The sequence below is a fragment of the Meleagris gallopavo genome, chromosome 9 (genome assembly GCF_905368555.1).
Source record: "Meleagris gallopavo chromosome 9, MGAL_WU_HG_1.1, whole genome shotgun sequence".
Taxonomy (NCBI): Eukaryota; Metazoa; Chordata; class Aves; order Galliformes; family Phasianidae; genus Meleagris; species Meleagris gallopavo.
In genome coordinates this window covers 1,948,409-1,964,224 of record NC_139412.1, presented here as the reverse complement: position 1 = coordinate 1,964,224, position 15,816 = coordinate 1,948,409, and the positions used below count along the sequence as shown (strand labels likewise).

At 60.1% G+C, this 15,816-nt stretch overlaps 1 protein-coding gene across 2 annotated transcripts; it reads right to left on the bottom strand.

The window, feature by feature from the left end:
• Nucleotides 1–3,387: 3,387 nt before the first annotated feature.
• LOC100541401 (glycine receptor alpha 4) lies at nucleotides 3,388–10,369 on the bottom strand. Of its 2 annotated transcripts, XM_085230384.1 has the most exons (10): nucleotides 10,104–10,369; nucleotides 8,331–8,464; nucleotides 7,968–8,035; nucleotides 7,455–7,678; nucleotides 7,282–7,364; nucleotides 6,924–7,064; nucleotides 6,626–6,840; nucleotides 6,047–6,196; nucleotides 5,244–5,348; nucleotides 3,388–3,675 (listed from the first exon to the last, which is right to left on the bottom strand). In XM_085230384.1, exons 1-10 carry the CDS (start codon nucleotides 10,181–10,183, stop codon nucleotides 3,388–3,390), a joined length of 1,488 nt encoding a protein of 495 aa, XP_085086510.1. In that variant the 5' UTR covers nucleotides 10,184–10,369. The 2 variants fall into 2 exon arrangements, with proteins under 2 accessions (XP_085086510.1, XP_010713332.2); XM_010715030.4 differs by lacking the exon at nucleotides 5,244–5,348.
• Nucleotides 10,370–15,816: the final 5,447 nt, after the last annotated feature.

Sequence of the window (15,816 nt, the reverse complement as noted above, 5' to 3'; positions counted from 1 at the left end):
GCGGCCTGCTCCTCCGCCGCCGCCGCCATGGGGTGGCGCCGTTCCGGCCCCGTGCCCTGTAGGCGCATCCGGCCGCGCCGTCCCCTCGCGCTCCGTTCCCTCCGCAATGCTCGCAGCGCACCCGGCACCCACAGAGCGCCCCACAGCACCGTGCGCAGGGCTCAGGGCTCCGTGTACGGGGCTCGGGGCCCGCTCCGAGCGGGTGTCTGGCGGGGGATGGGGCCTGGCAGAGCCGGGCCATGCCCTCGCAGCATCGTGTTGCGGTGAGGCCCGCATCCTGCTCGCACCCAGCCAGAGCTCCGTGCCCCGAGAGCCGATCTCCAGCAGGGCCGGCCCGGCGGGGTGTGAGGTGGCGATCTCCGCAAGCTCTGTTGTCACGCAGCCCTCGGAGCGGCCTCCTCGCTAGGTGTCCTCCGATGTCCGCTCTGGTGCGCACAGGGAACAAAAGACCTTCAGAGACCGCGGTCAGATAATGGCACTTTGTTTGGGCGCGGGGTCCTCCCCCTGCCCTGGGGGGCTGCAGGGCACGGCTTCTCCGAGTGGGACAAAACACACCACAGAACTTCATGGCTTTGTTTTCCTTATGCCAAACCACAGCCCGGAGCTGGGCTGCTTTCCGTATTCCCGGGGCTGCGGGGCACTACGGATCTGCCCCTTGCTTGTTGCCGACCCCCGGCCCTCCCTTGCTTGTCCCTTCTGTTTGGGGACCATCCTTGCCCCATCCCTGAGGGTTGAGGATCAATAAATTCTTTACTATGAGAGTGGTGAGGTGCTGGAACAGCTGCCCAGGGAGGCTGTGGATGCCCCGTCCCTGGTGGAGTTAAAGGCCAGGATGGATGGGGCCCTGGGCAGCCTGGCCTACTATCAGATATGGAGGTTGGTGGCCCTGCCTGTGGCAGAGGGGTTGGAGATTTCATGATCCTTGAGGTCCCTTCCAACCCGGGCCGTTCTGTGATTCTGTGAATAAAAGCACAGAGCAGGGCCTTTTCCCCCCAGCACCCATGGATGCGCAGCAGCAGGAGGCAAGTCGCATGCATCTGCAGCTGCTGGGCTGTAAGTGCTGTGCTGGCAGGCGCTCAGCGAGCTGCCAGTGCTGATTATTCTGATTTTACTTTCCAGGAGTCACATTACCCCAACGTAACTCCATTAGCTTCCATTTACACCGGCAATTAACTCCGCCGCCGCTGCTGGTCCTGTGCCCACTGCTGCTTCCCATAGCGGCTGGGACATGTCCTGAATGTGCAGCGTCACACAGGAGAAGGAAAATTGGCTCCATCTGAAGTCAGTGTGGGCTTTGCCAGGGGATGGCTGCTACCCATGCTGCACCCCCAGCCTGGGTGAGCCCTGGGGCATGGAAAGTCACTGGGACCACAGGCTGGAGGGGCTCCCAGCTCCGTTGTGGCTGCTGAGAGCTCTGGTAGGGGCTGGGTGCTGCTGCTGCTGGCCCCTAAAAGGTCCCCAGGTGGCACAAACCACCAGATCTGTGCTTGTAGGGCTGTGGGGTGGCAGTGCTCCACTAAGTGTCTCCCACCATGGTGCCTGAGTGAGGACTCCCTCTGCTTGGCTGCAGCCAGAGCATGCCATTTCTGCAGGTTATCTTATGATATGCTGGGTTTTTGCAATTCATTTTTTAAAATTCTTTCTTTTTCCTTTCTTTTTGGGAAGTGTCTGTTCCTACAATCAGGGTGCTCTGGGGCTGACCCCAGCTGTTCTCCCCTTTGAAGCTCCCAGGTACCCAGACCTGATGCTGAGTAAAGGAGAGCAGGAACACAGGAGTGCCGCAGGGTTTTGTTTCTCCCATCAAAAGAACAAACCAATCACTGAACTGCAGGTCTCCACTTTGCTTTCTCCCCTCTCTATCACAAAAACCTCGCTGGGGCTCAACGGGGTGATGGGGCTGTGAGGTACAGGGCACCCAACAGAGCCGATCTGTGAAACTTGGCTGGAAGCACAGAGGGAGATTGATGTTTGCTTATGAGCCTGGCCGTCAGCTGTGAGCTCTGCCTGCCCCCACACCAGCTGGGGATGGGAGCGCTGGCCCAGGGTGGCACCGCAGGGCTGGCGTAAGCCCCCAGGACAGCTGGCAGCTTTCTGAGGCTGGCGCCTGCCCAGCAAGCCGGCTGCAAAGGGAGGGATGGGACATTCAGTGTGTGTAGGTATCCAAGCTCCACCATGGGGAGCTTCACATCTGCCCTTCTTTGGGTCCTGTTCCCCAGGCAAAACCCCCTCAGATAAATGGAGATAACAAGGTCTGGGCATAATCGCATGGCTCCCATTACCACAAGGCTGGTGCACCCACCTCCTTCCTGAAGCTGGGAGCTGCTCCAAGATGTGGGGTTCTGGGCAGAGAGAAACCCCCGACACACCGCTGAAAATCCCAGACAGACTTTATTTGTGTAGGAAGATCAATGCTGTTTAAAATCCCACCTTTGCTGGAGGTTTGGTTGGCCTGCGGGTGCCAGCACCTCTCTGTTTGGGTCTGTGGGTGGGCAGTGGAGACCTGTGCCTCCAAATGGGCTTCCCCAAAAAAACAAATCTCTGGAGGCTGTTCCTGGGACAGTACAGTGGCAGTGGCAATGGGATGGAACCATCATCACCCATCCTGGTGGACCCCTGGTGTCTCCTGGGGATGCTTTTCCTCTGCTTGCCCCATCTGTGAAATGAGTGCGTGGCTCTGCAGGGGCTGAGAAAGTGGGTGCTGGGGGCTCCTGGTTACTGGAGAGAGGGAGAGGACAATTCCTGCTTGAGGAGCAGGGAGGGATGCTGGGGCTGAGGGTGGGATATCTGCCCGGACTGCGCTGCCCTTTGTTTGTGTCCCCTGCCATGGTGCCTGGCACTTTGCTGTGCCATGGTGTTCCCAAGGCTGCTGAGGAAAGGGACAAATCCCATCTCCGTCCTGCCCACAGAACTTGTGGGGCTGCAGCAAAGTACCCCGTCAAAGATCTGTGCCCCACCTGGGCTTGCTGTGAGTGGGGGAAAGGAGAGCATCAACACGTTTCTCTGTAGGACCTACGTCAGCGTCACCTACTGCTTTTATTTCCTGCTAAGCATGGAGGATATCCAGGTCTGAAGGTCTGGAAGCCTTGCTGAGTTTTTAAACTGAGGGTTCGGATGCTCTCCTCTCTGGTGGAAGAGCAGATGGAGGGAGCCTACCCAGGGACACTACGCCTGGGACTGAGGGAGAAGCCAGGGGGTGGTGTCAGCAAGGCTGGGGCTGCCCACCATCTCCCACCACAGAGCTGTGGGCTGTGCAGGGAGAGAGGAGCACAGCCCCTTGCCCAGCTCACTGCTGTCTGTGGCTCGGTGACACAGCAGTCTGACACCTGCTCGCAGCCTCCAGGCACATGGCAGCATTCAGCCAAGAGGTCCTTGGGCCTTTCTGGGGCCTCAGGGCACCGGGTGGATGTCCTCTGAGCGCAGCACTTTGTAGACAACCCAATAGAAGATATTGAAGACCAGGAAGGTGAAGGGGAAGACGGCTCGGGAGATGGTGTCGATGCGCTTGGCACGGTCGACGTAACGCTTGCGCAGGGTCTCCCCTTCCCGCAGCAGTGCACTGGGTGGGGGGGGGCTGTAGATTCCAGGACCCTCCCCAGCCCCATCCTTTGCCTGCAGGCAGTGGCCCAGCCCGTAGCCTCGGAAGTAGAAGCGGCTCTCACGGATGAGCTCTTCCTCCTGGAGAGGGAAAGTGCTGTCAGCCGGGCACCCTGCAGGGCACAGGGCTGTGCTGCACGCTCTGTGTATGTGCCAGCTGTGGCTGTCTGCTTGGAGGGTGCCAGTGCAAGGTTTGGTGCTTTCTCTGCACCTCTGAGGCACGCAGGCAGAAGCCCAGAGGAGCACAGTCTGAGGTACGAGGGTGTCTGGTGAGCACCTGCCTGCCAACACCTCGTGCTCTAAACTGCCCCAGTGAATCTGTGGGCAGCCCCAGAACATTCAGCATCCACTTGGGTACCTGGGGTGGACGGGGGGCAAGAGGGCCCATGGGGTGAAGGGTGCATAGGAGGATGCAGATTGGATGGGGGTGCGTGGCATACAGAGGTGTATGGCACACAAGAGTGTGGAGCACGTAGGGGTACATATGGGGTACAGGGCACAGAAGGGCGCTGCGAGCATTGGGGTGCTGGGGCTGCAGGCACTGTTGCAGCAGCTGCTTGCTGAAGGGTAGAGGTGTGCTGGTGAACAGACAGCTTGCTGGGGCAGAACTGTGCAGGGACGCAGGAGCCTTGCTGCCATCAGAGACCCCCCAATCCCCTCAAGAGCCAGGGCTGCTTGCTGGGTGACAAAGGATGGGGCCAAGCAACAGAGGCTCTGTCCTCACCCTCCTTGCTGCCTCCCCACAGGCCAGCAGTGCCTGCGCTCCTCCCCACCAACAGCTGTGCTTCATTAGTGAGCTGTTTCATTAGGGAGTCACATTGGCCCGGCTCATTTACACTCTGTGTGTGTCCACGGGTGTTCCCACTTGGAACTGAGGACATCCCCCTTGTTCCATGCCCACAAGCAGTGTGGGTTTCAGGTCCCCATGCCCTCTCCAAGCAGCGCTGCCCACCGAGGCGCATGGGCGAAGCCAGGGGCTCTCATGCAGAGAGCTGGGGATCTTTATTTAACTCAGCACTCTGCCGGCTAAGCAGTATTTCCCAGTGGGGAGAGCAGCAGAGGCTGAAATTGCTGAAATGTGCTCTCGTGTGCCGCTGAGCTGTGCTCCCTGCTGCAGAGTGCTCACTGAGTGCACAGCAGGATGGGGGCACAGAGGGGGCTGCAGCAGCCCCAGCAATGGACAGTTGGGATGTCCTTGTCCCCCAGCATCTCTGTCCAAACTGGGCAGCCTGCCCTGTGCCACCACTCCCTGCCGTGTCTCCTCCCCACGTCTCCAGCTGCCAAGTACCCAAGCATGCTGAGCCACTGCAGGAAGAGGAGATCACTGCACTGGGTGATCCGGGTAGGCAGAGCCCCCGTCCTGCTCCAGGTGCTGGCAGGGAGCTGAGGAGCTCATTGCCCCAGCATGGTTCACTCCGCTGCAAAGGGGGCTGCATTCGGCCCTGTTCTACAGCAGGGGAAACCAAGGCGCAGAGCAGGGTGTCTCCAAGCAGCCGGTGAAATATGTCTCTGGTCCCCATGGCCATGTGCCCCGTGCACATCCCTGCCCCGCTCCTTCCTGCACCTTCACTTGTGGGAAGGGCTCCTGGGGGCTCCTTTCGGGGGAAAAGAGGGGTGCAGGGGTGCACTGCCGGAGGGGTGTGCTTTACCCTGGAGCTGGAGAGCTGCGAGAGCGTCGCGTAGGTGTGCTCGCTGCTGTGCAGGCTGCTCGACTGCCCCAGGGACTCCAGGCTGACCGTCCCGCTGCTCAGGCCCTTTTGGCACCAAACAGAAACAGGACAGCGCGTGACCGATGGCTCTGCCCCTGCTGTGGGCAGAGAGCAGACGTGGGGGGAGAGCAGCCCCTCCGGCAGCACAGCCTCTGAGCCAGGGGGCACTGGGAGCCTGGGGGGCACATCCATGGGGCTTTTACATGGAGGTCTGCATCTAACAGTGTCACCATATGGCAGGGCAGGCACCAGCTGCTTTCCCTGAGCATCACATGGGAAAGGAAAAGAAACCCTTGTTTTTTTTCCTGCCTTTTTAGAGCGGAACAGCTCCCAGGGCGGGAGGAGGATGGCACCCATTTGGGGCCGTGCACCACATCCACTCCCTGTCCAGGGCACGGTGCCTCCCTGCAGCCAGCGCTGGGCTGTCCCCCTACACTGGGACGGGTAATATCAGCCTGCTCCAGGGGACAGGAGTTGGACTCAGTGATCCTTATGGGTCCCATCCAATTTGGGCTATTCTACGGTTCCGTGATTCTGCGACAGCAAGGCTCAGCTCTGGGCATCCCGCAGGGCAGGGAGATGCTCTGGGCTCCCCGTGCTGCCCGGCAGGCAGAAGAACTGCAATGCCCACAGCTCCCCAAGGTGCCATAGGAGACAGCCCTGCAGCCCCGGGGATGGCAGCGCCGGGGGTCCCCATATCATCTGAGGGACGCGTGGTGACAGCAGCGGCCGCAGGCACTCACCATCCTCTGCCTCCGCTGCCGCCGCCGCAGGCGCATGAACTCCTTGTGCTGCCGAGAGACGAAGTTGACGGCGGCGTATTCCAGCAGAGCAGCAAAGACAAAGAGCAGACAGACAGCCATCCAGATGTCAATGGCCTTCACATAGGAGACCTGCGAGGGGAGAGGGGTCAGAGCTGTGGGGCTGCGTCCCTCCCCACAGTCACAGCTCTCAGGTTCTTCCCAGAGCTGCGCAGCTCAAAGCTCCAGGAAGCCAAGTTCTCCCGAGGAGAATCCCTTGTGCCAGATGGCTTTGAGTCGTGGTTCCATTGGGAAAAAAACAAGATAAGACCCTGTAATTGTGTCATCTCTGTTGTTGGTCCATTGATATTGGGAAACAGTGGATGTTAGGAAACGTGTACTCTGAAAGAATGGTGATCTAGGCTGCCCGGGGAGGTGGTGGGGTCACCATCCCTGGAGGCATTCAAAACTGTGGAGATGAAGCACTGAGGGACATGGTCAGTGGGCATGGTGGGGGTGGGTTGGGGATCCTAGAGGTCTTTTCCAGCCCTCCAGGGCCAGCACTGTGCCCACAGCACTGACCTTGGGCAGAGAGGCACGGGAGCCGGCGCTCTGAGTAGTCATGGTGAGCACAGTGGTGATGCCCAAGCCCACCCGCGCTGGCGCTGCATCCATGTTGATCCAGAAGGAGACCCAGGAGAGGATGACGATGAGCAGGCTGGGGATGTACATCTGGATCAGGTAATAGCCCATCTGCCTCTCCAAGTGGAACTTCACTTCAATGCAGGTGAACTTGCCTGCAAAAAAAAAATCCAGCCTTGCGTGGGTGAGGGGGTCTGTGCCATGCTGGGGGGCAGTCAGGGGTTTCTGGGGGTCTCACCTGTGTTGTAATACTTGGTGCAGTAGCCCAGGTCCTTCTCGTCCCTGAGGATGAACTGTGGCAGGGTCAAGCCCTCTGCCACCTGCACAGCCTCCTGCTCCTCCAGCCACTCAAAGATGAGGTCGTTCATGGTGTAACCAACTGGAAAGGTGATGGATGGAGCCACGGGTCAGTGGGGATGAGCCCATTCACCCCCACACCAAATGACCTCCCCTTTCCTGCTCAGCTCCCCCAGAAACACAGAGATGCTAGCTTTTGGGATGGGATGGTGTCATGGTTTTATGTTAACTCTGTGACAGATGGCATATGAAGGGATGCCACGGGATGAAGCAAGGCTCGAACGTCCCCAGGCACTCACAACTCTCCAGCTGCATCGTGCACGTCTGGATGTCCATGGGGAAGTTCTTGAGATCCATGGGGCAGGACAGGATCAGCGTCAGCCTGCAGGAGGCAGACAAAAGAGAGAATCACTGAAAGATGCCCAATGGGGTCAAGAGACAAGCCCTGTGCCAAAGGAGAAGGGCTCGGCACCTGATGCTGTAGAGCACGTTGCCATTCTTGAAGATGCGCAGCAGTTTGTTGTCGGTGGTGACCTCGTGGAAGTTGGCCCCTTTTTCATTGGCAAAGAACAAATCTGGCTTCCAGATGGAGTCGAGCATGGAGGGGTCGAGGTCGAGCGAGTCGTCGGGGTACTCACGGTAAGCCAGCCGGGGGTCGTTCCACTGCTGCCGCAGGAAGACGTTCACACGGTAATCCTGGAGCAGAGGGCACTGCGTCAGTGGGAGCCACAAGAGCCAGGGGAGGAGGAGCAGGAGGAGGTTGGTGGTCTGAAGGCTTTGCAGCAGCATAAACGGGCTTTATAGGGCTTCCCCAGTGCAGATCCTTGTGCATTTGAGGATGTTGGGGGTAGCAGCCTGTCACAGTGCTCCGGCTCCACAGGGATCTGTGGGAGCCCTGAGCACAGACACGGCTCTGGCACTGGGAAACACACACACACCCCTCAGGCAGCATCCCCTGCAGAGGAGCCTACTGCCAAACCCTCACCATGGTCGTCTCGGTGACGGAGCCAAAGCTGTTGATGAAGATGTTGCACGTCACGTTGACGGGCGGACCTGGAAAACAAGCAGGCAGCGTGCAGCTCTCACTGCTGACCAGCACCATGATGGTGTGAGCACAGACCCTGCACCCTGTGTGTGCCGAGCAGCCCTGTGTCCACTGTGGTTACCCCATGGTGCACGTAGGGGAACCCCCCCCACCCTGCCATGGGAAAGCAGGCACAGAAGCACAGGTATGACTGGGGAGAGAGGAATGTGGGTCAGGGTCCTTTCCCTACTTCCATCCCCTGGGTTTGGGCAGCCCTAAGCGTGGGGGACTGCCAGCCCCAGAATCTTCACATCCTCCCCTTACCTTTGAAGTTGGGTCGGATCCGGGCATCGTACCCTGAAGTTCGTCCCATGAGCTTGTCCAGGAAATCAGAGGGTGACATGGGCTGGGGTGCACTGCGAGAGTGGGATTTGATCTCCTCCCTCCCTGAGACCAGCCTGCGGGCAGAGTGGGGGCTCAGCTGGCTGCCAGCACCATAAAGCTCCAGGCACAGCCCTGCAGCCCAGGGGAGGATGTGCACCAGCCCCAGCATGCCTCGTAGCCATGGCTGGGAAGTGCTTGGGGCCAGGTGTCCCACAGTGAGGACAGAACACAGGCCTCAAGCTGTGGACACTGGGCTGTCCCTTTGGGTAATTCACCAGCCCCTGTCTGGACCCATGGGGGCTGTCTGGATGCAGCACCTCCCGAGCGGTGGCTGCCCTGGCAGTGAGGAGGTGACCAGGAGCACAGAGGGGATGGTGGCACTGCGGGGTGACATGGCCAGAGAGGATCAGCCCAGCCACGGTGAGGAGCTGACATGAGCTCTCCTACGCAGCACTCCCAGTGATGATGGAGACTTATTTAAACTGACCTTGGAGGGGATATTTTCGTGAATGCATCTCCGCCTGCCAGTTCCTCTCCTTCTGTCAGTTTATAATGATCATTTCAAGGAACAATGCGAGAGACATTCGCTCACCACATTGCCAGGCATGTGGCTGTGATGGAGAGGAATGAGCCGGAGATCTCTGGACACAAAGGGAGCTTTGAGCATGCTGCTGGTGTGTCCTGCTCCCCTTTGAGGCTGCAGACCCCATTGCCACAAGCAAGGGAGGGAGCTGGGGTTCTCCTGGGGCTGTGGGCAGGCTGAACACTGTGCTCCTACCTGTGCTCAGAGGAGTGGGAGTCATCCCTGGAAGAATCTCTGCTCCTCTGAGTACCAGAGCTGGGGGCAAAGGCTCTGCTGCAAGCTGAGCTGCATGTCGCTGGGCACAGCTTACAGGGCACAGCCTCCCCTGAGGGCCCTGGTGCTCAGCACAGCACCCCATGCATTCAGGGAACGGTGGGGCTGGAAAACACTCCCATCTGCCTGAGAAAACCATCCCGATGGAAGCGATTTCCGATGGTGAAATGATGACATTTGGATGCAATTTTCCCCCTCCTCACCACAAAGGCTGCATCCCTCCCACGCTGCCCCAGATACATCAGGACAGGGAGCCCCAGGGGCATTGCAGCCCCCCCACCTGTGCCCTGCATCCCACCTTGTCCCTGTGGCATCTAGAGATGGTAGAGAGAGGGATGAAGGGACTCGGGGCTTCAGGTCCTCCACCTAAAATGTTCCATGGGACCTGGGACTGCCCTGAGCCCCCCTCTCCCCCACCAAAAAATAAAAATAAAATAAAATAAAATAAATCCCTGATCTGAGAGAAGGTCTGAGCACCTCAGGGGCGTTGCTGTGATAGGAAAAAGCTGCGTGGGCCATCGCCTGGTGGTCCCTAAGCCCACCTCGGTGAGGGCTGTGCCCCGGGTTGGGGGCTGCAGGGGACAGGCGGCACCGTGCAGGCAAAGTGCCTGGGATTCCGGGTCCCGGAGAAGGTCCCAGCGCCGGGGATGGGGGTAAGGATGAATATGGGGAGGGTTCCACAAGAAGGGTCCGGGTTGTTCGGGGACGTCTGAATCGCGAGTGGGGGTCCGGTCGCAGGACTGGCAGGGGACGTTTTGGTCCCGTTTGGGAAAATCCAAGTCCCCGGGGAAACCCGGCTCCCAGAGGGGGGGTTAAGGGGGTCCCGGAGGAGGGAGAGCACCGCGCTTTGCGCTCACCTGAGCGGGCCACGCCGGGGCGGGAGGCAGCCGAGGAGGAGGAGGAGGAAGGCTCGGGCGCCGGTCCGGAGCGCGCCCATCCCGCCGCAGCCAGGAGCCCCGCCGCCCCGGGCGCACGGGCATGACCCGGCCGGTGGCGGCGGTTCCCCCGCACCGGCTCCCGCCGCACCGGGACCGCCGCCGCCCCCCGGCCGGCCCCTCTCCTCATAGTCCGGGCGAGCGGGAGCCCGCCGACAGGCTGCGGGCACCGGGAACCGGGCGGAGCTTCGGGCCGGTGCGACGGGGAGGAGGCGGGCACGGTGCGGGGAGGCGCCCGCCCTCGGCACCCCCCGACCCGGGGGGCTCCGCCGTGCGCGGTGCCGGGCGGCCGTCGGGGCGCTTCCCCCGAGGGCGCGACCTCCGCTGGGACTCCGCGTGGCGGAGTGCGGGGGTTTATGGGGTTGCACGGGGAAAGGGAGGTGCACGAAGAGAAGGGGGGGAACACGGACCGGTCTTGGGATGTGTTCAGTTTCACGGCCAGGGCTGATGGATGCGCAGAGAGGGAAAGGTTTACAGGGTGCTCCGGGTGCCAGCAGGGGATGTGCGGAGGGTGGGGGTGCGCCGGAGGGTCTGCCACCCCCACAGGCTGCGGGATCCTTTCTTCTGCTTGGCTGTGGGGTCTGAGGCAGCTCTGCAGGTGTAGGGACGCTCGGGGAGGGCACAGCGTGGCTGCGATCTTGCTTTTCTCAGCTGCTCATCACATGCCAACTCCTGAAATTGCCCTCATTAGGGGCAGGTGAGCTCCTTAGCACAGCCTCCTGCCCCCCATTAGGGAAAAAACAAATGGGGGCAGCCATGAAGGTGGGCAAACTGAGGCAGAGGGAGCGCAGCTGTGGGCTGAGTGGGCTGACATCAACACCTGGGGTGGCTGAGCAGCACGCAATGCCTCTGGGGGCCTTCTGTGATTAATATGTGAGAAGGAGACAGTATTAATAAAGAGAAAAGTGCAGAATAAGTGATTCCTGAGGGATACGTCGCTCAGGTTTTTCGTTCTCCTTACCACACCTGGCTCATGTCGTTTATTTGTACTAATCACATTTTAGTCATGGCTGGGAGCAGCCATCGCTGCAGGGACCCCACACGGTGCTGTATGGCAAGAGGCTGTAGGGCTGCGCGCCCCCCCCTCACGTCCCCCTCACCCCACGGGGGACCCTGCATTTCAGCAACGCTCTGCTGGACCCTGCGTTGCACTCTCCTGCCCACCCTGCTGGCTTTGATGGAGCAGGGAAACGTGACAGCCAGCAGAGCGGTGCCCAGGAGGGTCCTTCAGTGCAGCCATGGGCCGGGGGGGCACGGCGCTGCGGGGCGGTGTGCGGGAGGAGCAGCCCTGCTGGCACGGAGCTGGCAGGAGTCTCCTCCGATTACTGTTGCCATTAACGTTGATGGGGCCGTGAGGTTGTGATTGGGATCTGGAGCCCGGGGCACACGGCGAGCGCTGAGCAGCAGCTCCATCCCAGCGGTGAGCTGAGCTGACACCGGCGGGAGGAGGGGGGCAGCTCTGTGCTCAGCCCACGGGGAAAGTGGGGCATTGAGGGAGGTTTCCCTTTGAGCAGCAGAGCTGCTGGGTGCAGCCACCCCTGGAGGCACACATCCATCCTCAGCATCCCCAGCGTCCCTGTCCTGTTCCCATCACGGAAGCAGTGCTAGACCCTGCCAACAGCAGCGGAGGTTGGGGCTGCTCAGCCAACGTGATTTCTTCTCCATTCCCTTCTCCATCTCCAAGCCCACATCAAACCGTTCCCCTGGGGAACTCCTGCCTGGGTCCAGAGCCCTGGGGAGGGCTGTGCCAACCTGCCCCCCAGTCCTGAGCCCTCTCCGCTGCCCAGCCCCCACAGTGCCACGGCTGTGGATCTAATCCTGCCTGACCCATGCTGTCATGCTTTCCCAGCCAGCACAAGTCCAAGAGACTGAGGCCTCAAAAACATCTTTCTATCCCTTTTTTTCTTTCCCTGCAGAAAGGCTAATGGGCTCTTTGGATCCATCTCAGGATGAACAGTTGCTGGAAGATCAGTTTGGTGGCACGGAGGGGACATGAGGGAGGGCAGCGGGCAGCTCCTTGTGCAGCATCGCTGCTGGTTTGGTGCTGCAGGAGCTCATGCAGCCTGGGGATGTGCAGCCCAAGCCGGCTGCCAGCACTGGGCTTCTCCCTTCTGCTGTTGGGGTGGCAAAGTCTTGCAGAGGGACAGATGCCCCCAGGCTGGACACAGGCATTGCTCTCACTGTGCAAACATTTGGAGGCAGCTAATGGGGCGTGAGATTAATGTCACAGAAGATATGCTCCCGAGCGTGGCTGAGCATGGCCCCATCCCTGTGTGTCCCTGTGTGTCCCCACAGGGCTGCGGCTGCATCCCTCAGAGCTTCAGGGCTGCTGAGCATGGGGCCGCAGAGCTGCTCAGAAATACCTGAATTTGGCCATTTTCACTCATTTTCTAAGGGAAAATGGTAACGCAACATGAGCTCTGCCTTTGGGAATTTTGTTTTCCAAGCTGAATGCACTTGAACCAACTCTAACTTTAAAACAGCCAGAAAGGACATTTTCAGTGGGACGCGCTCCTGGAGCCAAATCCTTTCATCTTTATGGGGAAAGTGATGCACTCCAGGTCCCCTCAGCTGCGGGGTGCACGGTGGGCTCAGGAGGAAGGGCTCAGCAGTGCCGTTAGGACACAGCGCCGGGCAGGGCGGCTCCGGAGGAGACTGCAAGGTGAAGCGGGCCGGCGGTCCGAACTCCAACCAATGTCACTCTCCAGTTCCGTGGCGCTTTTCCAAGCTAAAAATACCCCTTGTGCCGGCACGGCGCGGGGCGTGCGCTGCATGCGGTGCTGCAGAGGGACCCACCAAGGGCACGGGGCTGTGCGTCCCACCACTGAGCTGCATGGCACCGGGGGGAACACGGCTGGGGTCTCCTTCCGCCTCCCAGCCCTCAGATTGCAGGGCCGCGGCTCCATCCACCTCCACTGTGCTCCTTCACCCTGTGCCACGCTGTGTCTGCATCCGCAGTGGGATTTTCCAGGTTGTGCCATAGGGGTTTGGTCCCCAATGGCAGGGAGGGAACTGCAGGCATAGGGATGACCCCGTAACCTTGGCAAAGCAGGCACGCTGGAAGGGGAGATTTAATTTAGATAAGTGTCCAACAACACTCTCGGGGCCAGGAGCAAAGCCTGGCACTGGTGCCAAACCCCTCAGCGGGGTGACCCACCAGGGTGATCCAGTCCTGCCTCGTGTTCCTGTCTCTTCTCCTTGCCCGTGGGTCACCCTTTTGGTGTCTTGTCCCCAAAACTGCCCGCCCAGCACCAGGGCTGGGTCCCTCCTGCTGCTGGAGAGGATGCTGAGGGGAGGGTGCTGAGAGCGGGTCAGGCTGTTCTCACCAGGAACATTCCCATCTCTGCTCCCAGCAGTGATGCTGCCTGCTGAGGCCCCACTGCTCCCATCACCCACGGCATTTCCAGATGCTTTGGAGAAGATCTGCTGGATTTTGACACCATGAAGCTCCAGCTCACACCTCCCCCTTCCCTGCAGCCTGCGAAAGAGTTGCTGTGCAGCAGAGAAGGTGTTGTACCCACAAAGGCATCACAGGAGATGAGGTCCCTGTGGTCCCCTCCCCGCTTTGGGGTTCCCATCCCCCTGCATCCCATGCACGGTTGCCATGCCGACAAGCATCCCATGCTGCTGGATGCTGTTGGAGCTCCGTCGGCTTTTCTCGCCTCCACGTCTCCGTGCCCTCAGCCCCAGCGGTCTCCGAGGATGGAGCAGAAGGAGCTCAGCGGGAGCGGTGTTAACTGCAGGCTGCCCGGCTCGCCCTAATTGTGAAGGAATTTTGTGATTTGCTCAAGACCCCCCCGGAGGGCCGAGCTTGGAAAACGAAGCGTTACACATCTGTGGCATCAGGCGGTGAGTGAAGGAATGAGAAATCAGCCTCCCTCCCCCTTAACCCCCCCCTTCCCCCCCCCCGCCTGGCTCGGCCGCTGCCGGGGAGATGAAGGATTTGTTTAATTAGACTGCAAATCCTCCTGCTGCAGCACAGATGCAAACAGCAGTGGCTGCATCCCGGGGGCTCACGGCCGTGGGGCTGCCATGCTGGCATCGTCGTCCTGCAGAGCCAACGGTGTCACGGCGTGGGCTGAGGGGATGGGGTGGTGGCTGCAGGGGATGGGGCTTCCCTGCCCTAAGGGCTTCCCTGCCCTGTGCTCTGCTATGGGGTCAACGTGGCTGTCCTGGGGTTCCCACTGCACATCCTGGCAATGCCATCTCTTCTGTGTCCCCACGTCCCGTCCCTGTGCTGGCCTTGGCCATGGTTCCTGCACAGCTGCTGGCACAGAGGGGTTGCACCACGGCATCACCTCGGCACATTAATAACTGGAGCAGCAAATGCATCCCTGTCCCAGAGCCACCCCACCAAGGAGACCGCGTGGCATCAGGATGCTGTAGCCACGTGGAGGGCTGTGGGGGGGCGAGGGAGGGGGTGGGACTGCTGCTCTCTGCCCAAAAACCAAAGGGATTGGTATGGAGGGTGAGTGGGGAATGCAGAACCAGCATGGGATCTGGGGGAGAAGTGCGGGGCAGGGACAGCCAGGGGGCCCACGGAGCCAAGCGGCTTCGCTCTGTGGAGGCACCGCCAGGCACCGTTTGTCTTTGCATCCCCGGGTTTTCTGCAAGGTAAACGAGCACAGCTCCAAGAGGTGACCCCATGGAGGGCAGACCAGAGGAATGAGCCGCCAGGGGAGGGAGGCAGCCACTGCCCTCCTCAGCAAAGGAGAAATTGAGAAATTCGGGAGATGTGAAAGGCAAAGCTGCTGGGAAGAAGCATCACTGCTCCACCGAGCCTCCATGGGGCTGGGGAGCACCGCCTGCCCTTCAGCTCTCCTCCCCGTCCCCCAGAGGGCTCCAACAGCTTTGCCTTTTTTTTCCCATAATTTTATCTTTATTAGCGCATTTTTGCAGCCTCCCACTATGGGAAAGGGGGTTCACCCCACTGACGGGTGAGGATGGATGGGGGAAATCAGAAGGAGAGCATCAGCCTGGCCCGGGGAAGTGGCTGTTTAAAAATAGCTGCAAGGTTCTCTGGTGTGACAATAGGCACCTCCCGACGCATATGTATAATGGATAAAGGCACTGCACGAGCTGTCACTGCTCCTCCTGGGGACACCAGCAGTGTGACCACAGCCCCAGCAAGCAGCAGCACCCAGGGCTGATCACAGAGGTGTCCGTGGGGAAGGAGCCAGCGGGGACACAGCCAAGAGGAGATGCTCCGTGCCTGCAGCAGAAGGGGGTCCTAAAGGCTTCAGCCAAAATGCAAAAGGAAGGGATGAAATCAGGCTGTCATCTATGGGAGGTGGTTTTTTTGCTGTGCGTGCAGCTCTGGAGCAGCCCTGCAGCACGGGCAGCCCCAGGGGTGGGGGCACACGGGAGGGAGATGCTAACGAGCAGTAACCAATTACTCAGATTTTTGAAGGCATTTGGTGCAGAAATCGCAGCCCCGCTTCGTTGCTCACATTATCCTGGACGGCATAAAGCTGATGCTTCCCCCTGGGGTGTTGAAATAAAATGCAAGATCTTGAATTTCTGCAGAAAGAGAAAGAAGGGCTCATCATTTTTTCCCCTAACATCATTTTTCCCTCTGGTGCCTGGCTCCATCCAGGCAATGCAGTCCCTTATCTGTGAGCATCAGCAGCCCTGC

Coding starts and splice junctions, on each gene's coding strand:
- LOC100541401 (XM_085230384.1), bottom strand. CDS start 10,183: ATGGGCGCGCTCCGGACCGGCGCCCGAGCCTTCCTCCTCCTCCTCCTC. Junction 8,465..10,103: donor CCCCGGCGTGGCCCGCTCAG/GTGAGCGCAAAG, acceptor CTCTGCCCGCAG/GCTGGTCTCAGGGAGGGAGG. Junction 3,676..5,243: donor CGCAGCTCTCCAGCTCCAGG/GTAAAGCACACC, acceptor TTCCCTCTCCAG/GAGGAAGAGCTCATCCGTGA.